Source organism: Drosophila eugracilis, unplaced genomic scaffold, assembly GCF_018153835.1.
Source record: "Drosophila eugracilis isolate 14026-0451.02 unplaced genomic scaffold, ASM1815383v1 contig_415, whole genome shotgun sequence".
NCBI classification, from domain to species: domain Eukaryota; kingdom Metazoa; phylum Arthropoda; class Insecta; order Diptera; family Drosophilidae; genus Drosophila; species Drosophila eugracilis.
In genome coordinates this window covers 6,544-31,908 of record NW_024573278.1, presented here as the reverse complement: position 1 = coordinate 31,908, position 25,365 = coordinate 6,544, and the positions used below count along the sequence as shown (strand labels likewise).

Here is a 25,365-nt window from a genome sequence, read left to right as displayed (position 1 = left end):
GTTCTGACTTTACCAACATGGTCTATTAGTGTTTAGAGTTAGCAAAGTTTCGCACCCAATAAGCGTTGCCGGGCTGCAGAAAATCTATCGATAGTCTCGATTTCTGTAGCATGTTATCCCACAGAGCCCTGTTAATTATTGGAAAGTTTTTTTAATGGAACAATTTTAATTAAATTACAATAGTTGTTTACACGCTGCGGCAACTTGCTCCCTGTAAAAAAAAAAAACGAGTATTACGTGGGGATAGCTATTGCAAAGACCCAGATCCCGGTGCATCGGCAGCCACGACCAGCGACAAAGAACACAAAGAGAGACAGGTAGTGCAAAACCCGTTTCTTCTTGCATCCGATAAAAGGGGCGTCTATATCTCTGCTGATCCGGAGCCCCTGGCATTACAACACTATGATGGTTGAGTCCGATGGAACCGCCGATGCCACCCGCCGCTTGAACGTGAAGAAGCAGACACTGGACGATGCGTACGCCGTGCCCGCCAACTTCCTGGAGATTGACGTGGTCAATCCGCTGACCACTATGGCGGCGGGCAAAAAGCGCTACACGGATTATGAAGTTCGGATGCGGGTAAGTGATCCATGACCATGCATGGGGGAGTACCTTCAAAAATCGCCAAAAAACCGCTGATAATCACTGGAATTTGCTCACACACATTTATGTACGTGCTACTTTGTCTCGGTTTGCATGTGGTGTTTGTGTGTGTGCGTTTGTGAGGGTGATACGCCTATAAAGCGAACCGGGCGATAAACATTAGTCACAAGTGCAGAGCACTGATTCGGGGCTTGAGTCACGGATATCCGGCATGCGGGTGCCTTTATTTGGACCTGTCCTTATGTTTCATCCCATCCCATGAATTCACATTATATGTAAACAACTATTATTGTTTTTCAGACCAATCTGCCTGTCTTCAAGGTAAAGGAATCCAGTGTAAGACGACGCTACAGCGACTTCGAGTGGCTGCGGAATGAACTGGAACGGGACAGTAAGGTGCGGAACCCTTGGAAACATCTAAAATAAATTAGTTCTCACTTTCACGAAGTTTGATAGGGTTCTAGCATCGTTAGGGACTGATTTCCGTTTTCATCTGAAAGTTACATAAATGTATAAAGAAATCTAAGAAATCAAAAGATTTAAATCTAAAGAAATCTGGTAAAGTCTTGAGGTTTTTTTAGCTTCTCACTTCCTGTTTAAACTAAACTCATTTTCATTTATTGCATTTTATTGTTTATAAGAGGTGAAGTCATAAACTCCCTGCTTATTAGTCTGTTATGAGGCTGGTCTCGGTTTGTTGTCAAGTGCCACCATCTCTTTTTCTTCTTTATAAACTTTTATCGATTTTCTGATTTAGCTATAAAAATATATATGAAACACTGTTTAGATAATAATTTTCACATTTTGATGAGGTAAATTATTATTTGATTACTTATCTATGAGAAGCCACTCGTCTATAACAATTCTCAAGGGTTAATTTAAACCCGTATTTGTGAAAGTGAAAACTGAAGCTTTGGTATACAACAGCATTTAATCAATTAAATATTGCCGCAGATTGTGGTGCCACCACTCCCGGGAAAAGCCTGGAAGCGCCAAATGCCCTTCCGCGGCGACGAGGGCATCTTCGACGAGAGCTTCATCGAGGAGCGGCGCAAGGGACTAGAGGCCTTTATCAACAAGATAGCCGGACATCCGCTGGCGCAAAACGAGCGCTGTCTGCATATGTTTTTGCAGGAGAACGTCATCGATAAGAACTACGTGCCCGGAAAGATTCGCAACACATAAGCACCGGAATCCGGAGCAATCGAAACCCCTAACCATAGCAATGCAATGAAGCAACAACTCGAACGAACAAACCCGCTACGAAATCTTTAGGGAAGCCGTGTGAATGTGTGTGCTTGGCCAGATTAGAGGAGAAAGGAGTAGAGGAGTGGAGTAGCGAGAACGGATTAGAAGGGGACTGTTTATTATGCAACGCGATAAGAGGCGGGAAGTGCTGCTGCTCAGTTAATGTTGAGCCCCTCTCACCCCCCGGGGACTAGTTAAAAACCAGCATTGGGAATTTTTAATGCTAAATTCAAGTTTATATGGTATACATAACAATATACATACATATATATTATATACAATACAGATATTTACGAATAGTGTACATAAGATATGCCTACAACGCCCCTCGCTAAATGAGTCTCGAAAGTAGGAGCTGTCCCTCCCATTTTCCCGATCCTCAGTTTCTTCGTTTTGACCCATTGCAGCAGTAATGAAGCAGCAACTAAAATAAGGGATCCATCCTGACCCCGAAATCCATCCCTTGTACGTGTATGCAAGTTATTGAATATTTTGAAACAGTTTAGTGAATAATATTGTACTTCGAATCAAATTAAAATAATTCAAAAATAAGTAACCTGTAATATTATTTAATTGTAAAAGCGATTTATTCAAAGATCAAGAGTGGTATGAAATATAAAGTAACATGTTTCCGTTCGGATCGGAGTCAACTTGATCTTTATCGGGATCTCTGTTCGTATAAACGGAATATTACTTTTTATTACATTGCATATTTGAACGTTTTATTGGAATCCGGTAGATTATTATTTGCAGAAATTTCTTGCAGTAAGAGCCAGCAAAATCTTAAGGCTGTCTGAAAGAACAGCCGATCTATGATCGGATCATTTTTTTGATATCAAAGATTTGGCTCCACTAAAACAAACTTTATCAAATCAGGCAATAGAAAATAAACAGACGGGAAGAAGGATTTCCATGGCTAAGCGTTGGAAGCATACAACGAGAACGAGCCTAAATTTTATCAGCCACTCCTCGACAAAGTCCCAGCCCGTGGTAGTCTATCTCGAATTGTGTAACCATGAATCTAAATGTAAAGGTACACACGTTTCTGGGCTTAATGGCGCCACGACGCAGGCTGTAAAATCCCAACTAGAAGAGTTCCCCACTAGAAAACAGGTGGCCTCCATTTACCGCCATCATATGACTAGTATCGCCTGCCTAGAAAGGCATCTGAACTTCTACAGATTCGTTGAATCGCTAAACCAAGAGGTATCGATTAACATGTGCCATCCTCTGGGCTTGACCTACCGGGATAGAAGTTTCGATAGCTCCAAAATAGCTCTGACCAATGCGCTGTTTATCGCCTTCAATGAGGCGATCTCCACTGCGGCCTCAATGAGTACACTCAACGGTATTCTGCACTATTTATCAAGCTTTATGGCCTACCAAGCAAAGAGGCGATGCCGGAACTTCCAACTATTATCGACTGCGAGTGTTAGTCAACCTGAAAGTATACTTGTCGGCCGCATTTTGCGCCATATCGAAAAGGCGATGCGGACAAGGGCACTCGGCCTGATCCAACTATAACCTCATTCAAGGTCTACATTCGGCACTACTACTTGAAGATGCGTGACAAGGGATGGGACACACAGTTCGAAATGAGCCTTCTTAGCGAAGAGTTCGTAAAGATGAGTGCTACACTGGTTAGATCGTAAAAATCTTCGCACATATACATAGTTAATGTTTTTATGTCATAGTTGTATTTTTTGTATGATTTAATGTTTATAAAGGAAGTTTTTTATATATACTATATACGAGGGTGGTCCGATAAGTACTTATCCTACAAAAGAAAAACGAAAATTTTGTAAAATGACGATTTATTTCTCAACATAATGTCCTTTTAGCTCGATACACTTGACCCAGCGATCCTCCAACTTCTTTAACCCGTCTGAAAAATATGTTTTCCCGTTTTTTTTCATTCGACGCAAATTTCTGCCCAGCCAGTGACTTTTTTAAAAAGAAGTCACATTTGGCCAAATCTGGAGAATATGGCGGATCGGGTAACAGTTCGTAGCCGAGGGCGGAAGTGTGAGCCGGTGCGTTGACATGATGGGTCGTATTTCTGCAATTCGGCGGCAAATCGGCCCAACAATTCGGCATAGTACAGCCCTGTGACCGTTTAGCCCTTCTTCAGGTAGTCGATGTAGATCACACCTTGTGAATACGTAAAATCTGTGTGTTCGACTGTTCCTTGGTCTCTGGTGTGAACCAGTGGATCCATATCTCGCCGACGGTCACGAAACGACACAGAAATTCCTTCCGATTGCTCTTAAACAGCGTCAAACACCTCAAACACGGCACCTGACACGCGGCACCCATCGCGCCGACAGCTTCCTCATGCCAAAAATTTCATCCAGAATACGACCAACGCGGTCTTTTGAGATGCCAATTGTCTCAGCTATCTCGCGTATATTCAATCGGCGGTCTGCCAATACGAGATCGTGGATTCACGTTATCCTTCGTGGTAGCCGTTTTCGGGCACCTGGGCGTGGCTCATCAAATACCGCCGTGCGACCACGTTGAAACTCATTAAACCAATTTTTGACGGTCGCCATCGAAGGAGAAGAGTCATCCTACAAAAAATTCCTAAATGAAGGAATAATCGAATGGGTTTTTTAAAACTCTCATGGATAGGTCATTGCACCAAGGAAAATATTTAAAAAACACTTAGATTAGGTATTCTGCTTTTATCATATGAATTTAAAATTGGCGCGGCACAACTCGATTAGTAATCGATCGATCGATTTTTAGATATCGATTAGTTATAGTAAATCGAAAACTTAATAAAAAAAATTTATATAATTTATATTTTATATTGCCTAAATAATTTATGATTTTTTTAATTATACATTATGTTAAAAATTTTATAAAACGGTTCTAAATGTGTTTGATTAAAAGTGGCAGCTCTGCAGTAGTTACTTCTGGCAACTCTGTGTCATCTGTGGATTGGATTCGGTTTTTTTGTTTTTATTTATTTTTGGCATGGACTCGGCGGAATCTCCCACCAAAACGCAAGCCGGCGAGGATGAGAACTACAGTCTGCTATGCCAGGCACACGAACAGTTTAATAAGTGAGTGGGTATCTTTTCGACAACGTGAATCGCCTTAACCGCCTTTCCGGTTCCTTCTTCTCACAGTTCGGAGTTCGATCGCTGCCTGGAGTTGCTCTTGGAGCTGGAGACGCGTGGCGAGAGCAGTGGTCCCGTCCTGCGGCACAATCGGGCGGTGGTCAGCTACCACAAAACTGGGTGCACCCAACACTCCGTCCTGCTCAAAGAACTAGAGTCCCTTACCGCCGATGCAGATACTCCAGGGGAGGCATCCAGCGCATTGAGCCTAAAGCAAGGAGCCGCAGCCGCCACGGTGGCCCGGTACAACCGGGCGGTCATCTACTATCACCGCCATATGTTCGGGACGGCGCTGGAAAAACTTGCACCCCTGGTGGCTCGTCTGGAGGCCCTGGAGAAAGCCATGGCGGCGCTAGTTGCAACTCTGCAGCTCCAGCTGCTTCTTGCCACTAATCAGCTTAACCGTGCCGAGGCCTTTCTGGACTATTTGCAGTACAAGCTCAACTTGGTGGCCACTGCGCCTAGCAGCAATCCCGCCGAGGACCAGGCTGCCGTCGCCTCTGTTTCTCCGCCAGCAGCCACGACCAGTTCTTTGGTGGCTACGCCAGGAGGGGCAGCTGTTGAGGGGGCAGTGCCTGGTCTGGGCGGCAGCCTGCAGCTTTTACAGCTAATAACGCTCGTGCTGAACCGCAAGCCGGTGGTAATTCAGGAAGACGGGTCGCCGGAGTACGCTGCACTAAAGGCACAGCAGTACTACATAATGAAGGACTTCCAGATGGCGGCAAAACAACTGATGCGCATCAATAACGATTGCACCCAGGCGGGGTGAGTCTTAGTCATTTTTGCAACGAAGAAGATAAACTATGGTATTGTTAAACTTCACAGCACTGTAACGCCACAACTGAGCACTTGCATCGCCAACAACATGGGAGTAATTCATTTGAGAGTGCGTCACTATGCCATCGCCGCCAAATTCTTTCAGAACGCGCTCAATTTCGATCAGCAGCTGGCAAAGAATCTGCGCCAAAGTGCGCTGCAAACAATGAGCTCGGCACGATCCTGCGAGATCCTCTACAACCTGGGTGTGGCAATGCTGCACTTGCGCCGCCCAAAGGAGGCCTTTCAGTGCTTCCTGGTACCCGTAAAGCAATTCCACAGCAATCCGCGTCTCTGGCTTCGGATGGCTGAGGCCTGCATAATGGAGCATGAGGCGGTAAGTTTACAAATCCATCATGAGTTTATTAAGTCAACATTAAACTCAAACTTATTTATAACGCTTTGTTTTTAATGTGTCTACTAGAAGCATATTTGTATTAGCAAATCTATATATTACATAATATATTTTATTATCTTTTTATAGAAAATAATAGAGGAGGACCGACAATCGCAGGCAGGAGCATCGTCGACAAGCAAGCCATATGCGTATGTGCTATTTAGTCAATTTTGATTTAAATTGCGTTAACCTTATACTTTTAGTCCCCAGTCTGCGGGAGTACCAGAACCCACCCTTGAGTTCGCTACCTTATGTCTGCGAAGCGCTCTGACTCTTACGCAGCACTACAAAACGAAATTTCACATGGTGGCGGTGTCCTCGGAGGATGTGGAGTCACCCGAACCCAAGGACCCAACTCAGGAATCTTGGCGTCATCCGCAGGATAATAACTTTTGCAATCCCTCAAAACCGGTCAGTCTGGAGTCTTTGGAAAACATGATGGCTGCCATATATGCGGCGCACAGCTTCATTTCCCTTCGCCTTGGCGACCACGTTACCGCTCTTGAGATGGCGGAGCAGCTGCTGGCCTGTGAACGTCTCTCCGATGCACACAGGTATTAAATTGATTTCTATTATTTTTAATGAAATCTCGGTTAAACGTTCTTTACTTTAGATTGCTTGGTCACATGTATGCTGGCGAGGCTTTGATGCTGATGGATAAGGCAGCCGAAGCACGCGACCATTTAGACCCTACATTTGTTGGCACATTGAATGCTTTCGATTTTGAGACGCGGGACTGGCAACTAAAGTCAGTGGATGCCGCCCAGAACGTTGTGCGTTATAATCTGGCCGTAGCCATGGCCCTACAAAACGAACTGCCTCAAGCGAAAGCTCTTCTGTCCAACTTAAACCATGCGTTGGTGGGCAGCAAGGCTCTGGCTTTGCGACGCTTCATTGACCTAAAGATGGCGGGCGGGACGCCCAGTTAGAAAAACAAATTTTGTAAATAACTAGACGGAATTAAAGTACGAGATCGGAATGATGAAAAAATTCAGTCTTGAGTTTTGGTACGCATTTTCATAATTTTCCAGAAAACGGATATTGTAAAAAAAAACTGGCCATAGACCGATGTGTGTTTTTTGTTTCATAAGGAAAATATCTGGAATTTTACAAATTAGTTCGACATTAAAGTTAACGATAAACCGTTAAATATTAATTTTTTTCAGGTATTTTTAAAATTGGATCACAGTATAAATACTTAAGCCAAGCGATAATGGGGGTATTACTCCCTAAAATGTTGCGTATAACGATTGTCATTATATGTGTCTATATTGACATTGCCAAGGGAATAACCTCTGTAATTGGATTGCAGACAATATTAAGAGGTATTATAATTGTTTTTCTTTTTAAAGGCCGACATTATTGCATCGCACAACTACCCAGTGGAAGTTCACACAGTGGTCACAAGGGATGGATACATTCTCAACGCCTTCCGCATACCGTCCTCGAAGTTCTGCAGGCGATCTGGGCCAAAGCCTGCGGTTCTCTTCCAGCACGGCATGACCGCCTCGTCCGATGTTTTCCTGGTAAACGGACCTCGGGATGCACTGCCTTTTATGCTAGCTGATGCCTGTTTCGATGTGTGGCTTAGTAACTCGCGAGGCACCCGATACTCCAGAAGTCACACCTCTTTGGATCCCTCGAAAGGAGAATTCTGGCATTTTAGCTGGCACGAGATCGGAATAGAGGACGTGGCTGCTTTTATAGACTATATTCTGACTACCACGCATCAGAGAGCGCTGCACTACGTGGGTCATTCGCAGGGCTGTACCACGCTAACGGTGCTCCTTAGTATGCGCCCGGAATACAATAACTTGGTCAAAACCGCTATTCTGATGGCTCCGGCTGTTTTCATGGCCCACACTGCCACACTGGGACAGACTCTTTTAAGGCGATATATAATGAGGTTGCCCGACGGCGAATTCATGTTCCATAAAAAATTTCTAAACGACATCTTAGGAGCTACATGTGGGTTATACGTCGTGAGAGTTTTCTGTTCAACATATTTTATGATCAGCAACGGTAAAGTTTCCCAACATCTCAACACAGTGAGTATCAGAAAAATATTTTGAAGATTTTAATAAAAGTAAAATTAGTAAAAACTTAAGTAAAAACTTTTATATTTTCAGAGCATTGTTCCTTTGTTAACAGCCACGCATCCGGCGGGAATTTCTACACGACAGCCAAAGCATTTTATCCAGCTAACGGACAGCGGCAAGTTCAGAATGTATGATTTCGGGATTATAGGAAACATGATCACCTATAGAAGTCTATCACCTCCGGATTATCCGCTGCATAAGGTTCGACCCCTGACACCTGTCCACATCTTCTACAGCGACGACGACTTCTCGACAAGTAAGGAAGATGTTCTGAATTTTGCCGCTAGAGTGCCGCAACCGACGATGCACCGAATTGCTGAAAAGTCTTGGCACCACATGGACTTCGTTCACGCTTTAACCGTTGCTGAAGTAATTAACAAACCGATTATTGAAATTTTTAATAAGTTTGACCAACTAAAAAAATTTTAAGGAAACTTAATAAATAGTGATGTTATTACGCCTAAAAAATGTATTTTTAAAAGAATTATTATTTATTATTTATTATTATTTATTTGCAATTTATAGAAATGACTGCCACCGCTTTCGACTTTCAATAGAGTACATAAAAATAAGTTATCTAAGCTAGTAGTTAAAGTGGTTTTTATTGATTACCTCAAATCAACCATATCGTAGTTTCGTAATAGGAAATTAAAATTCTTCCGATTAGTTAGGCTCTACCTAGCATCCAAAGATGCAAAAGTGCAGGTATTTCTCTTCCAAATGCCTCGGATATTGCTTGTAATATATTTTGTCAACGCCATGTCAGCGGTAAGTAAAAGGAAGTTCTAAAATTAAGGATAGTACTGACAAGTGATTTTGAAGCTGATTTTTAACTGGCATCCACCACTTAAGAAACTAACTAAAGTACTAACCGGGGTGAGTTCCTGGAAGTTAACAAAAAGAAAACTTTTCATTTAGCCCTCCATAGATCGATATCATAGCTGGCCACAACTACCCAGTGGAGACGCATACAGTTACCACTAATGATGGCTATATACTGTCGAACTTCCGCATCCCGTCATCCGAGCGTTGTACAAATAACGAGAGAAAACCGATCGTCTTAATTAATCACGGCATGACCGGCTCCGCGGACACGGCTCTGCTGAATGGACCCAATGACGGTCTGCCTTATATGTTGGCCGACGCCTGCTACGACGTGTGGCTGAGCAATTGTCGCGGAACCCGGTACTCCAGAAAGCACGTCAATCTTAGGGCCTCGCTATTTAAATTCTGGTACTTTAGCTGGCATGAAATTGGAATGGAGGACCTACCTGCCCTGATCGACCATATTCTGTCAACCACAAAACAGAAGGCTTTACATTTTGTGGGCCACTCGCAGGGCACCACATCCCTAATGGTGATGCTCAGCATGAGACCAGAGTACAACGAGAATATAAAAACTGCCAACCTGCTGGCCCCTCCGATCTTCATGAAAAATTCCCTTTCATTGGGGCATAAACTTTTAAAGCCAGTATTGTCGATTTTGCCCGACTGTGAGTTAGGGCCCCATCACAAGGTGCTTAATACAGTGATATCTTCCATGTGCCAAGTATTCGGCATTAAGGAGCTTTGCACCGCGTTGTATCTGTACTCCAGCGGACGTGTGTCCCAACATATGAATAGAGTGAGTGAAAGCAGATTAGAGGTCGAATAGATTTCTTTATAATTGGGAGCTGATATTACTTTGGGCTGATATTATTTTTTGCTAATTCTATTTACAGTCCATCATTCCATTGTTACTTGCCACTCATCCGGCTGGAATTTCAACTAGGCAGCCAAAACATTACTTTCAGCTCAAGGACTCCGGCCGTTTTCGGCAATATGACTTCGGACGCGCAAAGAATTGGTTAACCTACAACCGATTTTCGCCCCCGGACTATCCGTTAGAAAATGTCAGAACGCTCTCACCGATCCACTTGTACTACAGTGACGATGATGGTACCATCGCACCAGCTGACGTCTCAACTCTGGCCAGCGAGTTGCCCAATTCTGTGGTGCATCATATCATGGAGCGCACTTGGGACCATATGGATTTTATTTTAGCTAGTAGCGTAAAATCTATGATTAATGAACCGGTTATGAAAGTTATCAGTGATTTTGAGCAACAAAGCAGGATTGAAAGAAGAGGAAAATGAAATGCGTTTTCACAATAATTATCTTAACATTCTACACTATTGTTGTATATTCTATTTTATTGTATTAAAGAGTTTGAATAATAAAAAAAGGCAACATCGAAATATACGTACATTATCCTTCGAGAGGAAATTGGATATTTTTAGAAAAGACTAAATTTAATTTGAATCAATGAAATTTGATATTCTTGTGTACTCTTCTTTAAATTTAATCCCTAACTTGTATCGACTTTATATTTTGTATTTTGTTTTAGGCTATCTATAAATTATTTATTTATTAATCAGTACATATATCCAGAGTTGATCTAGCAGATTCAACAGTGGACTCAGTTTCATAGTTCTACAATTTATTTTTGGCACTCGTGATAGTTCTGGCTGTGTTCTTTTCCGCCGGCATCCTGGCATTCCTCTACCGCTTTTTTCTTTTTAACGTCGCCGCTGTTCGTAGCGATTCATGGAGAGGACTATATTGTCAAAGATGTACTCCCTGACACCCAATCCACAGATAAAGTCGAAGTGGTTCCAACGTTTCCAGGGTACCTTGTACACCGCTTCTACGTTGGGCAGCCGGGTAAGCAAACGCCAGATGTCTGCCGGTGCCACTATGTAGTCGTTCTCAGAGAAGAAGACCGTAACTGGAGTTGATACGTTCTCGAGCGCGTACTCTGGTGGCTCCAGCTGCTGGTAGTGCAGCCAGTTTCGCTCCGGGCCGTAGTCGTATTGCCGGAACCGAGTGGACACATAACCCTGGAAATAGTGCATCAGCTGCTTCACTGATCCGCCCGCCGGAAAATTCGCCATCAGGTCGGGCAGTAAAGTCTTGTTAAGGAATCTTGTGTCGTAGCCAACGGCTGGCCAAAGCCGACTGATGCACACCAACGGCTTCTCGTTCTCCAGACATGTCATCGAGAGAAACTTCTTAAAGAACTTGTTCGTGGAGAACATCTCTACACCCTCGAGCATCTTAGAGACGTAGTTCCGAGTGCCCAACACCGGACCGATGACCTTGGCTAGTCCACTTTTTGTGTTGCTCACATAGGCCACCGGGGCCAAAAGAGTGGCACTTTTAAAGACGGCATTATACTGCGGCATCATCGAGTTGAGCACTAGGAAGACAGTGCCACCCTGTGAGATTCCCACGAAGTGCATGGCTCTCTGTCCGGTTGTCCGGAGCACATAATCCACCTGGGCGGGCAAGTCGTAGACGCCCATCTCGTGCCAGCTAAAGTCCCAGAACTCGCGCTCCGTGGTGTTCCGCCACATGTTTTTCCGGCAATAAATGTTGCCCCTATTATTGCCCAGCCACACATCGTATCCGGCTCGCCACAGGAGGTAAGCCAGTGAGTCCTCGCGTCCGTTCAGAAGCCATCTAAAAATAAAAGAATTTGATATTGGTATCGGAAATTGCTATATCGTTCTATATGTTCTTTTAAAGTTTTAATTATACCTTTTTTAAAATTAAATTAATTAATATTATTTTCTATTTTTCGTTCTAAGAATATTTAAAATTGGGTTTTATAAATTTCTGGTGGAATTCTACCTATAAACAAATATTTATGGCTATGTTTTTACTTATCTATTTCTTAATTCTTTAAAGCGAAGGAAAACTTATTTACTTATTTACTTTTGGAAAAGTACATATACGCTCTGCTTTGATAAAATCTGAAAAGGATCTCAATAATATTGTTAAAATAATCTTGATTTTTCGATAATTATTTAAGAACTTATCATATCGGCTTATCGGATAAGAACATCCAATAATTCATAGCTCAACGGTATTTATCAGAAAGATAGGAAAATTATTTATCCATAATAATAATGAATTTTAAGATGTTAATTTTTAGTAATGAAACTTAATAATCATTTTCTGACTAACAATCGATGTATAATGCACTTAATTCTTTAAACCTTATACAGTTTTCTTGGTATCCAAAGAAAATGAAAATATAGAAATAAAATGAATCACAATGAATTTGCCCTTGATAACACTTGTATTGTCCTTAGGTTCTTTTAATGTTACTTATCTACCAGAATCGGAAGTTTATGTTGGTATATGTTATATGGTATACAATACTACGCACACATCCGACGAGGCGTAAAGTCCGGATAGCAGGAAGACGATAGGACGCCTTAGAAGGCTGCCTAGTACGGGATCCACCTGCGGGATGCGGTGTAGGGTCAGCACATATCCGTCCTTTGTCGTCACCGAGTGGCGCTCCACGTTGTAGCCGTCGTTCTGAATGCGCCGCACCTGCAACGGATAACAGATAACCAACAGGTAACCAAACGGAGGCAGGAAGCGAAGGCAAGGCACTCGGGCCAAAATCCGAAATGCAAACACAAATTGTTGGCACATTCAGCGCTTGACATTTGGAGGCCACGCGACGCGTGCGTTGTGACACTTGGTTAATTAGGAATTCCGCTGGCGAACCGACCTGGGGTTTACCGCTCCTCCCCATCCCCAGTCCGCAACTCTTGGCCAGGAACACCTACCGCATCTGTGATGATAATTTCGCGCGACTGACGCACAGTGGCCCTGGACACCTGCTGCAATCCGAGCAGCGCCAGACACAGCAGCACCACTCGCTCCCGTCGCATGCTGACCAGGATTATGGTTACATGAACGCCGCACGCTGGGATTAAGTAACTGGGTAACCGATCAGAAGTCCAACCGGTTCGCAATCGATCGCAACGAAAATGAAAATGAAAACGAAAGCTGCCCAAGGATCGGGGGTTTTAAGACAGAAAGACAGCACTTTCTTTCCAGCGCCGAGCTTTCAAAAACGCCGAAATCGAAAATGAAACCAAACTAAAACCGTATGAATGGATATGAATGGGAATTGCAATCGAAGTGCCGTTTTCTTGTTTCTGGCGGTACCGCTGCTAGCGTTCGATTCGAATGTGCTTTATCGACTGCGCATGCGTCCGCTACTCGCAGGGCTTGCCACTCATTTGAGCGGTTTTGGCGGCGGAGCAGAGCTCCAACCGGTGAGCCACCTGCATGGCATGGCATAGCTTGGCCTGGCAGTCGCTCAGCTCAAGTTACCTGAGCGCCCAGAGCAACAGCGCATCCAAGAGTCTCGGCCTCTGCCGGCATACACTGCGAGTAATATCAATTGCCGCCGCCCCCACTCCAACGTTTTCCCCCGACCTGCCAAAGCTCTAAAAACCCTCGAACCCCCCTACCTTCCGAAAATCCAATCAGTTGGCATGCTGCCACGGCAATTTGAGCAATTATAACAGCTTAGCGAAAGAGAGAACGCTATCCAAAAATGTCAACGACTATTACAGTGGGCGAATACCGCAGAAACAACCTCTAGATGAGATTAAATTTTAAGCCCTGAATACCAGAAGAAAGTGAAATTGACCTTGTCCAATAGAAAATCCCAATGTTATACTCCTCTTGGCAACACACAGATTTACTTCAAAGTCCTTGAATCGAATTTGAATTTGGGTATGTTTAGTTAGCTATCTTTAACTGAAAGCTAATGATATGAAAGTAACTATTTTTCTTTTCCAAACGATATTTGTATATTCCTGTATACTTAAACTTAAATTTCATTCCCTCTATGAAAATGCTTAGGTATCTTTTTTGGAAAACCTTTTCTGAAACCCAAATTTAATCTGTAAAAAACAATGGATTTAGTAGTAGCGGGCCAACCGTATTCCAAGAAAATGATTCATATCACCGAATGACTATGTTGACAGCTCATAGCTTTAAAATCTTATCAATCTCATAGAATTTGTAGGGCCAGCACTACTTACCCATTCCAGACACATAAAACCAGATGATAAAGAAGATAAATACCCCCAATAAGCTTAACAATATGAACAACTCACGTGCCGTTAAAAGTTATGCACATCACATACAATTTATTCATGAAAGACAATTGGTTTTGAGCAGTGTATAAATTTTTGGGAGCTACTTACTTACCTTTTTTTTGGCTCTGACTGTGGCTGTGTGTCTCTGGCAGCGACTTGGTTTTTCGTCGCATTGTTGTCGTCGGTGGCCGTTGTTTTTTCGCTGAATTGCAATAACCTGTTGCCTAATGAAAACGGCGGCTGCTTATTTAGGATGTGGCCTGGCCTGGCCTGGCCTGGCCCAAGTACTCGCACTTAGTTGCCAGCAAGCATATGGTATGGCATGTATATATGTTCGTACCCAACGGAGTACCTTTGGATACCCATAGTCTTCTGGTGTTTATGTTTGCCTACTTGAAAGACAATCGACAGCTCACCCGCCAATCTTCCACTGCTCTCACCATTCATTCAGCGGATCGCTGGAGAGCTTTCTGTTTGTTTATATGGCTTTTTAATAGCTCGTCGACAGCTGCGAAAGGGGTTGTAACTGCTGTGTACACGGTTTCTACTCCGTTTCATCAATGGACCGCACCACTGCCCCACTGTCGGCATTGACCCACCGGCCGCGACTCACGTACTGGCCGACCCACCGAGTGATTACCCAGTGATGTGGGGTAGGAAGTTTAATTTGCCTAGCTACCAGCCCTGGTACCTTATCTTCAGATACCGGGAAATGATTGATCGACATTTCAGTTAGGGCAGGAAAAATATGATCTTAGAAATACGAGTATGTATGGTTTAGAAAGTGTTCTGAAGACAAATACTTTAAGTTTTGTTTGTTCAATTTTACTAACTGTATACCTAAAAATGCAATCGAAACATACATTTTATTTTAGAAAACACTTGTATTTTAATTAAATTATAAATTGGGTTCTACGGTTACCTTCCCTTAATGTACCCTGCACACTACCTTGACCAAAAATGGTACCGTTCCCATCACTACAACATTGTTGGGTAAAGCCCAAGGCGGGTCGCTCATACATATGATTATGGCTCACAACTCAAATGTCCATTTGTTTGGCGTTAAAACAGTTTACGCTAATTCCTATTGTGACACATGCGACACTGTTTGACGCGTGTGACTGCGGCGGATCAAGTAAAACTGTTTAGCTAACAGGTTTCGACAATTAAACTTGAGGCACTTGAGTCGGGCAATTAAACGGGACAGGGTCTCTCGGTCCATGGGCCATGGGCCAGGGGCATCTTTCAGGGCTCCGGGTGGCTAAAGCCTCCACCTCGTGTGACTTTCTTTCACTTTCGACTAATGGATTCTATGTAATTGAGGCCTAAACACTCCATAATGCATACTCCATGTCGCACTCCATTGCCAAATTTGTTTGTTTATTTGGGCCTGTGTGTTTGCCCGCACAAGTGATATCCGAGTGATGCAAGCAAAGGGTATAAGTTATTATGTAAACAGGTATGGATAACCATCGGTAATTATATGATGAGTTCATATTTCATTTATTTACCATAGATGTTTATTTCCTTTTTAAACATCGGTTTTAAACCGCAAGTAACGGAGCTGTGAAACGATAAGGGCCGATTAAATTTCAAAACATTGACGGAAAAGCTAACTGACTTATGTAAAATATGATAGCTAAATCGTATTGATTTCACGCAAAACTCTCCTAGCAAATTTCAAGATCTTACTTCCACTTCTTACTAAAGTAGAAAAGCAAATTACATAAAGTGGAGATAGGGTATACAGCTCTCATTGCCCAAAAATTGGTAACACTTTCGTTGACCGCGGAGTCATTCACTGTTGACAGTTGCGTGGTGTGAACTTTGTATTGAACTTGAAACTGGAGCTGGACAAGATCTGCATAATGCATAAGATGGGTTTGTGTGTCGGTCACAAATCAAAGACCGTTTAGCTTTTCCGCCGAACAATGAGCTGACATTTCACTTTGAGTGCTCTGCTTTCTGATATGCATTCGGTTGCGTTTTCTTTCTTTCTTTCTTTTCTTTTAATTATTTTTTGCTTCTTCTTTTTCCCAGTCCCTCTGGAAATGCCGGTTCGGTTTCCGGTCGACCCAACGAAGTTTATCTAAGCCCAAAAGGGCGCTTATCATCATTTTGTTGCCATCCGTGTTGATATGTTAGGTTCATAAATCGAAAGTGAGTGAACTCAGCATGGAAAAATCGAGTCGATTTAATTTATTTTCCATAAACACAATTCTTATCAATTAACTTTCTAATTATATAAAGCTGTATTATATATGTATTTTGTTGATTTTATTATATATATTATATAAGTATATAATATTATTTGACTTAGCTTAATAAAAGGAGTTATATATGAATATGATAGTTTTAGAAGAAATCGATTCAGTTATTAGGAACTAATCACCAGTTTCCTAACAAAATGACGGGTTGAATCGTGTCGTTAAGTCACTGTGCTAATCCCCTACTAATTGTTTCTTGATGCGTTTGTAACTCGATAACCAAGCAGTAAAGGATGGCCTTGGTCCAGGAGTCGTTACCTGGGCGGGAGTCTACCTGGGAGTCTGTCCCGCTAATGATCCGACTTTAGCCCGCGCCTGCCTGACTCACAGCCGCAGCATATTTACAACTGTCGGCTAGACGGACAAACAAGGCAATCGGTGGTCGTAAAAAAAGCGAATAGCAACAAATAAAACAGAAAAAAAATCTCAATAACAAAAAGCCGCCTCCCCACGACTTCGACGACAACAAAAGGAACACATCGAGGCCTCAGGAGGAAGTGCCGACGTTTTCGTCATGACTAAGCGTGGTTACTCAAAGGGAAACCAATTGATTCCTTCCTGTTGCCGTCCCCAGTACATTGTCCAGTGTCCATCGTCGGTCACCCGTCCTCCATCGTCCACCATCCACCGCAGAGCCACGAAGGCAATAACAAAATCTAAATATTTAACGACTAAATTGAATCTGAAGGCGCGCGCTCACTCACATCAGGCAAATTTTCCAGCCAGACTTGGCTGGGGTTACCTGCTGGCATAATCAATATGAGATAAGCAGTAGGCCGACCGGACAGCATTTGCGACTCCATCCAATCCATTGAAATGGCTACATCACGTAATGGAAAATGTTGCAGGGAAAGCCTACACGACCAACCACGGTGAGAAAAGCTCAAAACAACTATGTCCAGATGTGAGTACCAGTGCCTGTGGCCTATGTCGATGTCAACAGGCGTACGAGAAGTTTGGGCATTCTGTCAGGCAGCCGCCAGCCAGTCAGACTGCCATGCAACCAGCAAGTAGTTGGACGACCTACCAGACCAGCATCCATTCAGTCACTTGGCCGGGAAAGACCCCCGTGGACCGCAGCTCTTAGAAGCTGGAGGGGCACTCTACCTCTGATTGTGATGGTTCGTTCTCCGATTCGAACTGGGCGGACTCAGGCGAGCCAAATCATTCACAAACAAAACATAGAGAGGCTGAAAATTGATTCGAATCAGCTGTCACTGGATGGATTGCCATGGAGTGAACATGATTAGTCAAGGAAAATCTTTATTCGCCAAGGAAGTAATTGAATTTGCAGCTGTTCAAATAGTTGTCAGCTATGGGGTGTTAAAGATGGTTGTTAAAATGAGGAACTTATATATATATATAATAATTTATGAATATTTATATATACTTTTTGTTTATTAAATATTTATTTAAAATTACTATTTGCCTTTGACTTAGGCAGTGGTATACTGATTAAGGGTTTATGTTATGTATCTATGTTATGCATTACCTATTTTATAGGAATAATGTACATTTGTGTTGCTCATCATGTCAAGTTATGTGGATACTTTCCTAAGATAATCACTTTTAAGTACTTGACCAATGATTCCTATCATTTCCCTTTAAAATTTGACTTCTTTTACTGCCCTAATTATTGGCCCAATCTCTGCTCAGACTGATTACAGGTGATATCAAATATTTGGTTAGTCTTACCAGGCCGACCCTTATTGTTCCTACTTTTTTTGTATTGGAGCTCTTGTATTGTACCAAATAAACAATAAGAGTGCTGGGCCGAGGGCAGTAGGATGGGGATTTGACTGGTATGAACATAGGGCCTTAGGTAGACCCGACTGGTCCAAGCTCGAAGGAAAGAGGAGGGAACTGCCTGCGGGCGAATTGGCTGCCAAGCACTCGCACAATAAGGGGCTTGATGTCGATGACGCTGTGGATCTGGAGTGCTGGCCACAGCCGGGCCAAAATGTTGGTTTAGTTTTTCTTTGGTTTGGGGCCGGCGCTTGGGACTTGCACTTATCAGACCAACACACATATGTAGTGTGTATTGGGAGTTTTAGGGGGCAGGCCAACCCACTTACTTGCTGCAGAAGCCGCCTGCCTGCCAGTCCCTATTATTACCAGAGAGCAAATAAACTCAGGCAAAGGCGTATGATGTATCTGCCGCCAGTAGGGTAGGTATAGGCAAAGAGCAGGGGCCGCGGTAGGGGCTGGAACCGGCGTCGTCATCAATGTAACGAAGGCAGCACATGCATTGCCTGCCACGGCAGCAGCAGCAGCAACAACAGCAGCAGAAGCGAAGCAGCAACACAAAATTCCAGAGCGCACGCGTTCTCAACTTTAGTTCTTTGCGAGTAGCCAACGCGTTCGGTCGTCGTGCGTGGTCGTCTGAATACCATTGAAAACCACTGGAAGCCCCTAAAAACCGGAGTTAATGCGAAGTTATAGCAACAGCTGAAAGTCTCGAGAACAACTGCAGCTGTATACTTTATCTACTTCTGAGTATCTGTGCGCATCCCGTGTTTCATAGTGTTAGTGTCTGTGCGTGTTGGCCAGTTGATTTCGGTCGGGCCCGTCAAACAGGGAGCGACAACCTAATCAATCAGTCACTCAATATGGCCAGTATTTCTAAGAGTCGCGGCAGCTGCTCCTCCAGAAACACGCTGCATCTTCAACTGGGATCTCTGCTTTTCGTGATCGCCTGCCTGGTGAACGCTTCGTGCTCGGCTCAGCCAAGTGAGTACCATGAATATAGTGAGTATGCCTCATCTTATGCTAGCCAAAACGCTCCATGGGACGGGGCTGCATTGTTGCCTCCCGTCCCCATCATCATGATTGTCGTAATCACTTGCAGCGGCTGCTGCTGCGGTCGCATCAGGCCTTTGACTTATATATATCTAGGGGGCCTACTCTTCTCCTCCTGGTGCGGTGTGGCTTTATAGCGATTTTCCTCGTTTGCTGCGCTTTTTGCGATTTGGCTTGGCATAATTCAAAACGAGCGTAATTATGCCACTGCCGCGGAAGAGGCGACACCGAGACCACCGAGCTCCCCCATCTGTTTGTGTGCAAACCCCAAACGGTGGCACTTGGGTGTCATATAAATGCCCCCATCAGTAGCTGCAATTCATGCTCGCCGGCAGCGTGCGAAAGTTCAATAATGTTTGGTAACAGGCCAATCGAAGCGGTCACCGCAGTTCAAATAGGGCGATAAGGCGGTTATATCGGGGTAAGCTCCCAACTGTTTATTCGGAGTCAAGATCGAGGAAACGGGGGAGAGTTTAATGGCACTCAAGTTGCAGTAATCGGGGTGAACAAACCCATATCACTTATTAAATTATTAACGGACTCGGCTCGATTAAAGGATCATTGATCTTATGGCATGTTCCCATGTTGCGTTATGTTGGACATGTAATTTCTCTCACTTAAACACCAAAAACATAATTCCTATGGCACACCCATCCCGAAAAAGGGAATGACAGCTGACACTGGCCTGGTTTGGGCCACTGCGTCGACATCTGCATCTGCAACTGCGGCAAACTGCGTAGCCAACCGAAAAGAAAATCGATTTATTTTTCGTTGTATCTGTATTTTTCCTATAAATGCCATTTTCCTCATTTGGTCGTCTCTTTGTTTTTGTTTGTGCGGCATGCTTTGTCCCATTTTAAGACCCAAAGACAGACTCTGGTGTTATTGTAGCTATTTGTTGTTCTTTGGTATTCGTTCCCAAGGGATTGGGACTGAGAATTCGAATAGAAATGGGCATGGATCGACCGCCCATGCATATCTCATGCAGAGCATCTAATAATTCCGCTTTTCCACGAAACGAGTTGCATCTTCTTAGAGGCCAGGCACAAGGGATAGGGATTGCAATCCGGAATGGTTGGGGGAATGGAATAGATGTCCCCTCATAAATAAGTCAGCTACTTTATAGGCACACAATGCGACAGGCTGGGCGGGTTGCCCGGTCTCGTTGGTTTGTTTATTTGGTTACTAATTTGGGATTCCTCGATTTGTCTGTGGTGTCTGGAGTGTGTGCATGGAATTTTAATCACTGCCTCCGTCCGTCCAAGTGGCCAAGCATTTTGAGTAATGGGGCGCGGGCGAACGTCTTCGGAAGAGAATTTGGGTTGATCAAGTGACGTTTGGCTACCAGGGAAGGCAGGCAAACCTGCGACCCAGTTGTGAATGAATGTGTGAGAAAATGTTCACTGATGACAGCGATGATAGCCGCCTAGATGTGGCTATGAATGGACCGTATCGATGTTGCTTCTTACCAGACAGACAAATGCTATTGGCTGATGCCAATCGAGACCCATAAAGAACCCATCGAAAAGGCCTAATGGCATTCGTGTTGAATATGGATGTAATATTTGTTTATTAGCGCGATAAATGGGAAGTTTATCAATGTAGCGGTCCCTCTATTAACATCGTTCGAAAATACATTTTTATTAATTTCCGCTTTTTAATGCATTCTTATGTATTTTGGGGAAAGTTTGGGAGAATCTTTTAATATTTTCAATGCCTATATATGCATATTTGGTTGGGTACTTGCAACGTATTCTCAATTTTTTCGGAGAAAGCCGAGCCTAGTCATCGATATAATGTTTTGTTATTAATAATTTAACTTCTCTGAAAATCTCAGTATTCATTCCACGAATCAGCAATCACACTTGTTTTTTTTTTTTTCATTTGTATAAATTTTTCTTAAATAATGGTGTTCCTTATATTACATATTACATATTTCCATTAATAGTACACAGAAAATATGTTTCGCTATTTACATAGCATTCGTTTGTGTTCTTTTTAAAATAAACAGGTATATAATATTTATTAGCTTACACATTGGCAAAATTCTACATGCCCCTACATTTTATTGACATTCTACAATATGCCTACGTTACATAGCATATATATTTTTGAGGTTTGTGTTTTGGCTAGATGGTTTTTACTTTTGCTAAATAAGAAGTAGGAAAATAATAAATTATCCAATTTTCTCCTTTTAGTCGAGACAACCCCGTCGCCAGTAGAAGTGGACGAAGTGGAAACCACGACGGTACTCCCTCTAGAGTTGGATGAGAGTTCACCTGCGCAAGAGCCACCGTTTCAGAATGCAACAGTTGGTGCTGCTACTTCAGAAGAACCCAAGATAAATGAAGCGAACTCTTCAGATCAACTGGAGTTAACCGACGGATTTGTGTCTGTTTACGGCGGAACCCTGGAACAGGATATCAAGAATGATGTGAACAGTGAGGTGGAAGAAGCGCCTTCTCCTGTGGAACCTATTATCGAAGATGCTCTTGCTGAAGCTGCTCTTGAAAAACACGAGAGTGAGTGATATAACTTTATTGATTTTGATTTAAATCAATGCAATTTTTTTCACAGTTGCAATCAAAACTGTTCGCGAACCCAAAAATCTTAATGCTGAGGAGGGGCTTAAGCCAATTGAAGACGAGGAGTTAGAGGACCAAGCGGAATCCGAGGCAGTAACAGACAATATTGCCGAGTCCAGTGAAAATGTCGAAAGTCACATTGAACCATTACCAGAAGTGACCAGTGACGTGGTTTCTGTGATCTTAAACGAAAATGGAGCCATCACAGCGGAACCCATCACCGAAAACAATCTTTTGGCCTTAGAACGGGAAGATGGGCGTTTCGAAATTGAAGACACCACTCCGGTGCCAATCTCTGTGGAGTCCAAGCACCAAGTGACCAAGAAACAAGGCGTAGAGGAACTGTTTTCAATTGGAATTGCACCTGACGTGGTCGAGGAATCAACGTCTAAGCCTGACGGAGAAATTTCGACTGCTCGCGAGGAACGCAAATTTGTAGAGCCCAATGACAACCTAATCGAGGTCAATGAAAACACCATTGCTGATGGAGAGTTGCAAACCAAACCATCAATTACGGAACACCATTTTGGCATCGTGGATCCCACAAAATCTGGAGTTCAGGTAAATGAGGAGATCGAGAAAAACGCGGAGGCTGAAGCTAAGGCAGAAATTGAGGTGCAAGTGGTGGGCATCACTCCTTCGGATGAAACTGTTGTTGAGGCCGCAGATTCAGATGATATACAACCTCAAATTAACATTGCTGAGACAACAGAACAAGCTGTCACAGAAGCTAACAAAATAAGCGACGAGGAACCAAAAGATAAAGTTTCAGTTCATCAAAATGATCCAAAAGACCAGATTTACCAGGCATCTCTAGAGGATAACCATAAGCCAAACGACACTGAAGAGTCGGTGAAAGAAGAGAGCTCCCCAAAGGATGATGATGTATCTTTAGAGGTGAAAGATAGTGAAGAATCGAATGAGAAACAAACTGAAGATGAAAAGGCAGTAGTTGAAGTCGACTCCTCTGAGGATAACAACGAGCCTGCTGCGGATGAAGAAAAGCCCTTTTCAGACGATAGTACTGCGACTCCACTTGTCTCTTATCCACCACACGACGCTGGTCAGACATTCGTTAGCAACTCGGCTGATGAACATTCAGCCCAGCTTTCTGGAAATTCTAATTATCGTTCCACCATGATCATATCCCTGTGTTCCGGAACCGCTGTGATTTTTATTGTCGCCTCTCTGGTGATTTTCGTGGTTTCGTTCCAACGCCAAACTGGTACTTTGGACATAGAGATGCAGGAACAGCGCCTAGGCAAAGATGTTCAAGACGAGGATAATGCACAGATGAAGCTGCTCGATGTAGATCTTTCGTCTCCCGTTATTCTTCCGATGGGCAACGAGGAGACAGACGAATGCCTGTAGACTTCCTCAGCACCATGATCCCTTAAAATGGTGCTTTGTAAATATTCATTACCTTTGAGATTGCGACGAAGACTTCAGCCTGCTCACCCGGCTGGCTGATAATTTTGATTTCTAAATTGTTGACTGAGAGCAGCTGCAAGCAAAGCAAACGAAAAATCGAATCGAAACGAAAACATTTGCCATACTGTTTAAATTTTAATGCACTGTAGGACCTAAGACTTTCTAAGCATTTGACAAAAATATTTATATTTAGACACATAGAATTAAGCGGATTTTTATAGCGTCTGGTAAATCAGAATAAATTTAAAAATTTCTTTAAATCAAATTGCTCGTTGTTGTCTCAAATTAAAAATATTGCCCATCTACTGCTTTTACTTAAGATAAAACTGTTTAACACCGATTCATTTATGGTTCATAAGTTTTTAGATAATTAAATTAGAATGATATGTCAAGTCACTTGATATGACAAATTTGGCGAGGATTTGATTTGATTGACTTTAACTGAAGGCGGTAAATGGAATTTGTCTCTCTTTATTTTGCGACAAATGAACATTTTTGCTAGTCATTATCAGTTCAATTTTTGCAATAAAGGCCAATAACAAAATGTCAAAATTTTCGCTTTTTCGTCAGGTCGGAGTCCATCAATTTATGTAAAAAGGCCAAACAACAAATTGCTCTTTTTTTTTTGGTTTTTATGCCATAATTCAGCTAAAAGAAGTTCTAGAGCTAAGTCCAAAACGGTTTTGTGCAACTTTCGACCGCAACTTTCACCCCATAAACTTTTGTGGCTGAATTCGGAAATTTCATTTTAGATAAATGTTCACTATTTTGCAGGTCGGGGGTCATAAATTTTTGCAAAAAGGCCAAACACCAAATTGCTCATGTTTGTGGCCGAATTCAGAAATTTCATTTTTGGCCAAATTTTCACTATTTTTACAGGTCGGGGGTCATCAATTTTAGGACAAACCACAAATTACTCATTTTTCTTGGTTTTTATGCCACAATTTATCCGAAACAAGTCCTACAGCTCAGTCAAAGACTGCTTTGTGCAGCTTTCGACCGCAACTTTCACCCCATAAACTTAAAAAGCCAAACACCAAATTGCTCATATTTCTTGGTTTTTTGCCATAATTCAGCCGAAACAAGTCCTAGAGCTGAGTTAAAGACTGTTTTGTGTAGCTTTTAACCGCAACTTTCACCCCATAAACTTTTGTGGCCGGATTGGGAAATTTAATTTCTGGTCAAATTTTCACTACTTGGACAGGTCATCAGGGGGTCATCAATTTTTGCAAAAAGCTGAACACTAAATTGCTCATATTTCTTAGGTTTTTGCCATATTTCAGCCGATACAAGTCCTAGAGCTAAGTCAAAAACTGGTTTGTGCAGCTTTTGACCGCAACTTTCACCCCATAAACTTTTGTGGCCGAATTGGAAAATTGCATTTTTCGCCAAAATTTTCGTTTTTTTGACAGGTCAGGGGTCATCCATTGTTGCAAATAAAGGACAAACCACAAATTACTCATTTTTCTTGGTTTTTTGCCATATCGCAGCCGATACAAGTCCTAGAGCTTAATCAAAGACTGTTTTGTGCAGCTTTCGGCCGCAACTTTCAACCCATTCCGAATTCGGAAATTTCATTTTCAGCCAAATTTTCACTATTTTGACAGGTCGGGGGTGATCAATTTTTGCAAAAAGGCCAAACACCAAATTGCTAATTTTTCTTGGTTTTTATGCCATAATTCAGCTAAAACAAGTCCTAGATCTAAGTCAAAGACTGTTTTGTGCAGCTTTCGACCGCAAATTTCACCCCATAAACTTTTGTGGCCGAGTTCGACTTTAAATTTTTGTCCAATTTTTTCACTATTTTGACAGGTTGTTGGTCTTCAATTTTTGCAAAAAGGCCAAACACCAAATTGCTAATTTTTCATGGTTTTTGTGCCATAATTCAGCTAAAACAAGTCCTAGATCTAAGTCAAAGACTGTTTTGTGCAGCTTTCGACCGCAAATTTCACCCCATAAACTTTTGTGGCCGAGTTCGACTTTAAATTTTTGTCCAATTTTTCACTATTTTGACAGGTTGTTGGTCTTCAATTTTTGCAAA

The 25,365-nt window shown here is 42.7% G+C and overlaps 6 protein-coding genes across 7 annotated transcripts; 5 read left to right on the top strand and 1 right to left on the bottom strand.

The window, feature by feature from the left end:
- Window positions 1-88: 88 nt before the first annotated feature.
- Window positions 89-2,403, top strand: LOC108111775 (sorting nexin-12). Its single transcript, XM_017221342.2, has 3 exons — window positions 89-579; window positions 904-999; window positions 1,558-2,403. The coding sequence occupies exons 1-3, from the start codon at window positions 403-405 to the stop codon at window positions 1,786-1,788; spliced, it is 504 nt and encodes a 167-aa protein (XP_017076831.1). The 5' UTR covers window positions 89-402; the 3' UTR covers window positions 1,789-2,403.
- Window positions 2,404-4,736: 2,333 nt separating this feature from the next.
- On the top strand, window positions 4,737-7,183 carry LOC108111810 (CCR4-NOT transcription complex subunit 10). The gene is made up of 6 exons (XM_017221412.2): window positions 4,737-4,919; window positions 4,986-5,741; window positions 5,802-6,129; window positions 6,277-6,338; window positions 6,393-6,743; window positions 6,803-7,183. Exons 1-6 carry the CDS (start codon window positions 4,831-4,833, stop codon window positions 7,116-7,118), a joined length of 1,902 nt encoding a protein of 633 aa, XP_017076901.2. The 5' UTR covers window positions 4,737-4,830; the 3' UTR covers window positions 7,119-7,183.
- Window positions 7,184-7,273: 90 nt separating this feature from the next.
- Window positions 7,274-8,750, top strand: LOC108111811 (lipase 1-like). The gene is made up of 3 exons (XM_017221414.2): window positions 7,274-7,486; window positions 7,542-8,237; window positions 8,319-8,750. Exons 1-3 carry the CDS (start codon window positions 7,403-7,405, stop codon window positions 8,715-8,717), a joined length of 1,179 nt encoding a protein of 392 aa, XP_017076903.1. The 5' UTR covers window positions 7,274-7,402; the 3' UTR covers window positions 8,718-8,750.
- Window positions 8,751-9,047: 297 nt separating this feature from the next.
- Window positions 9,048-10,423, top strand: LOC108111716 (lipase 3). The gene is made up of 3 exons (XM_017221267.1): window positions 9,048-9,056; window positions 9,217-9,912; window positions 10,010-10,423. The coding sequence occupies exons 1-3, from the start codon at window positions 9,048-9,050 to the stop codon at window positions 10,421-10,423; spliced, it is 1,119 nt and encodes a 372-aa protein (XP_017076756.1).
- Window positions 10,424-10,570: 147 nt separating this feature from the next.
- LOC108111723 (lipase 3) lies at window positions 10,571-13,353 on the bottom strand. Its single transcript, XM_017221275.2, has 3 exons — window positions 12,914-13,353; window positions 12,502-12,671; window positions 10,571-11,789 (listed from the first exon to the last, which is right to left on the bottom strand). Exons 1-3 carry the CDS (start codon window positions 13,016-13,018, stop codon window positions 10,847-10,849), a joined length of 1,218 nt encoding a protein of 405 aa, XP_017076764.1. The 5' UTR covers window positions 13,019-13,353; the 3' UTR covers window positions 10,571-10,846.
- A 5,486-nt stretch (window positions 13,354-18,839) lies between these two features.
- LOC108111823 (protein P200) lies at window positions 18,840-23,589 on the top strand. 2 transcript variants are annotated; one of them, XM_017221432.2, is made up of 3 exons: window positions 18,840-19,239; window positions 21,507-21,830; window positions 21,886-23,589. In XM_017221432.2, the coding sequence occupies exons 1-3, from the start codon at window positions 19,119-19,121 to the stop codon at window positions 23,262-23,264; spliced, it is 1,824 nt and encodes a 607-aa protein (XP_017076921.2). In that variant the 5' UTR covers window positions 18,840-19,118; the 3' UTR covers window positions 23,265-23,589. The 2 variants fall into 2 exon arrangements, with proteins under 2 accessions (XP_017076921.2, XP_017076920.2); XM_017221431.2 differs by having other exon boundaries at window positions 18,840-19,257.
- Window positions 23,590-25,365: the final 1,776 nt, after the last annotated feature.

Bases quoted from the DNA above. Each gene is read 5' to 3' on its own strand.
- LOC108111775 (XM_017221342.2), top strand. From the start codon at position 403: ATGATGGTTGAGTCCGATGGAACCGCCGATGCCACCCGCCGCTTGAAC. The intron at 580-903 runs GTAAGTGATCCA...ATTGTTTTTCAG, and splicing joins ATTATGAAGTTCGGATGCGG to ACCAATCTGCCTGTCTTCAA. The intron at 1,000-1,557 runs GTGCGGAACCCT...ATATTGCCGCAG, and splicing joins AACTGGAACGGGACAGTAAG to ATTGTGGTGCCACCACTCCC.
- LOC108111810 (XM_017221412.2), top strand. From the start codon at position 4,831: ATGGACTCGGCGGAATCTCCCACCAAAACGCAAGCCGGCGAGGATGAG. The intron at 5,742-5,801 runs GTGAGTCTTAGT...TAAACTTCACAG, and splicing joins AACGATTGCACCCAGGCGGG to CACTGTAACGCCACAACTGA. The intron at 6,744-6,802 runs GTATTAAATTGA...TCTTTACTTTAG, and splicing joins CGTCTCTCCGATGCACACAG to ATTGCTTGGTCACATGTATG.
- LOC108111811 (XM_017221414.2), top strand. From the start codon at position 7,403: ATGGGGGTATTACTCCCTAAAATGTTGCGTATAACGATTGTCATTATA. The intron at 7,487-7,541 runs GTAATTGGATTG...TTCTTTTTAAAG, and splicing joins TTGCCAAGGGAATAACCTCT to GCCGACATTATTGCATCGCA. The intron at 8,238-8,318 runs GTGAGTATCAGA...TTATATTTTCAG, and splicing joins TTTCCCAACATCTCAACACA to AGCATTGTTCCTTTGTTAAC.
- LOC108111716 (XM_017221267.1), top strand. The intron at 9,913-10,009 runs GTGAGTGAAAGC...TTCTATTTACAG, and splicing joins TGTCCCAACATATGAATAGA to TCCATCATTCCATTGTTACT.
- LOC108111723 (XM_017221275.2), bottom strand. From the start codon at position 13,018: ATGCGACGGGAGCGAGTGGTGCTGCTGTGTCTGGCGCTGCTCGGATTG. The intron at 12,672-12,913 runs GTAGGTGTTCCT...TATCCGTTGCAG, and splicing joins AAATTATCATCACAGATGCG to GTGCGGCGCATTCAGAACGA. The intron at 11,790-12,501 runs GTGCGTAGTATT...TTTTATTTTTAG, and splicing joins CTTTACGCCTCGTCGGATGT to ATGGCTTCTGAACGGACGCG.
- LOC108111823 (XM_017221431.2), top strand. From the start codon at position 19,119: ATGGCCAGTATTTCTAAGAGTCGCGGCAGCTGCTCCTCCAGAAACACG. The intron at 19,258-21,506 runs GTGAGTATGCCT...TTCTCCTTTTAG, and splicing joins AAGTGAGTACCATGAATATA to TCGAGACAACCCCGTCGCCA. The intron at 21,831-21,885 runs GTGAGTGATATA...TTTTTTTCACAG, and splicing joins TGCTCTTGAAAAACACGAGA to TTGCAATCAAAACTGTTCGC.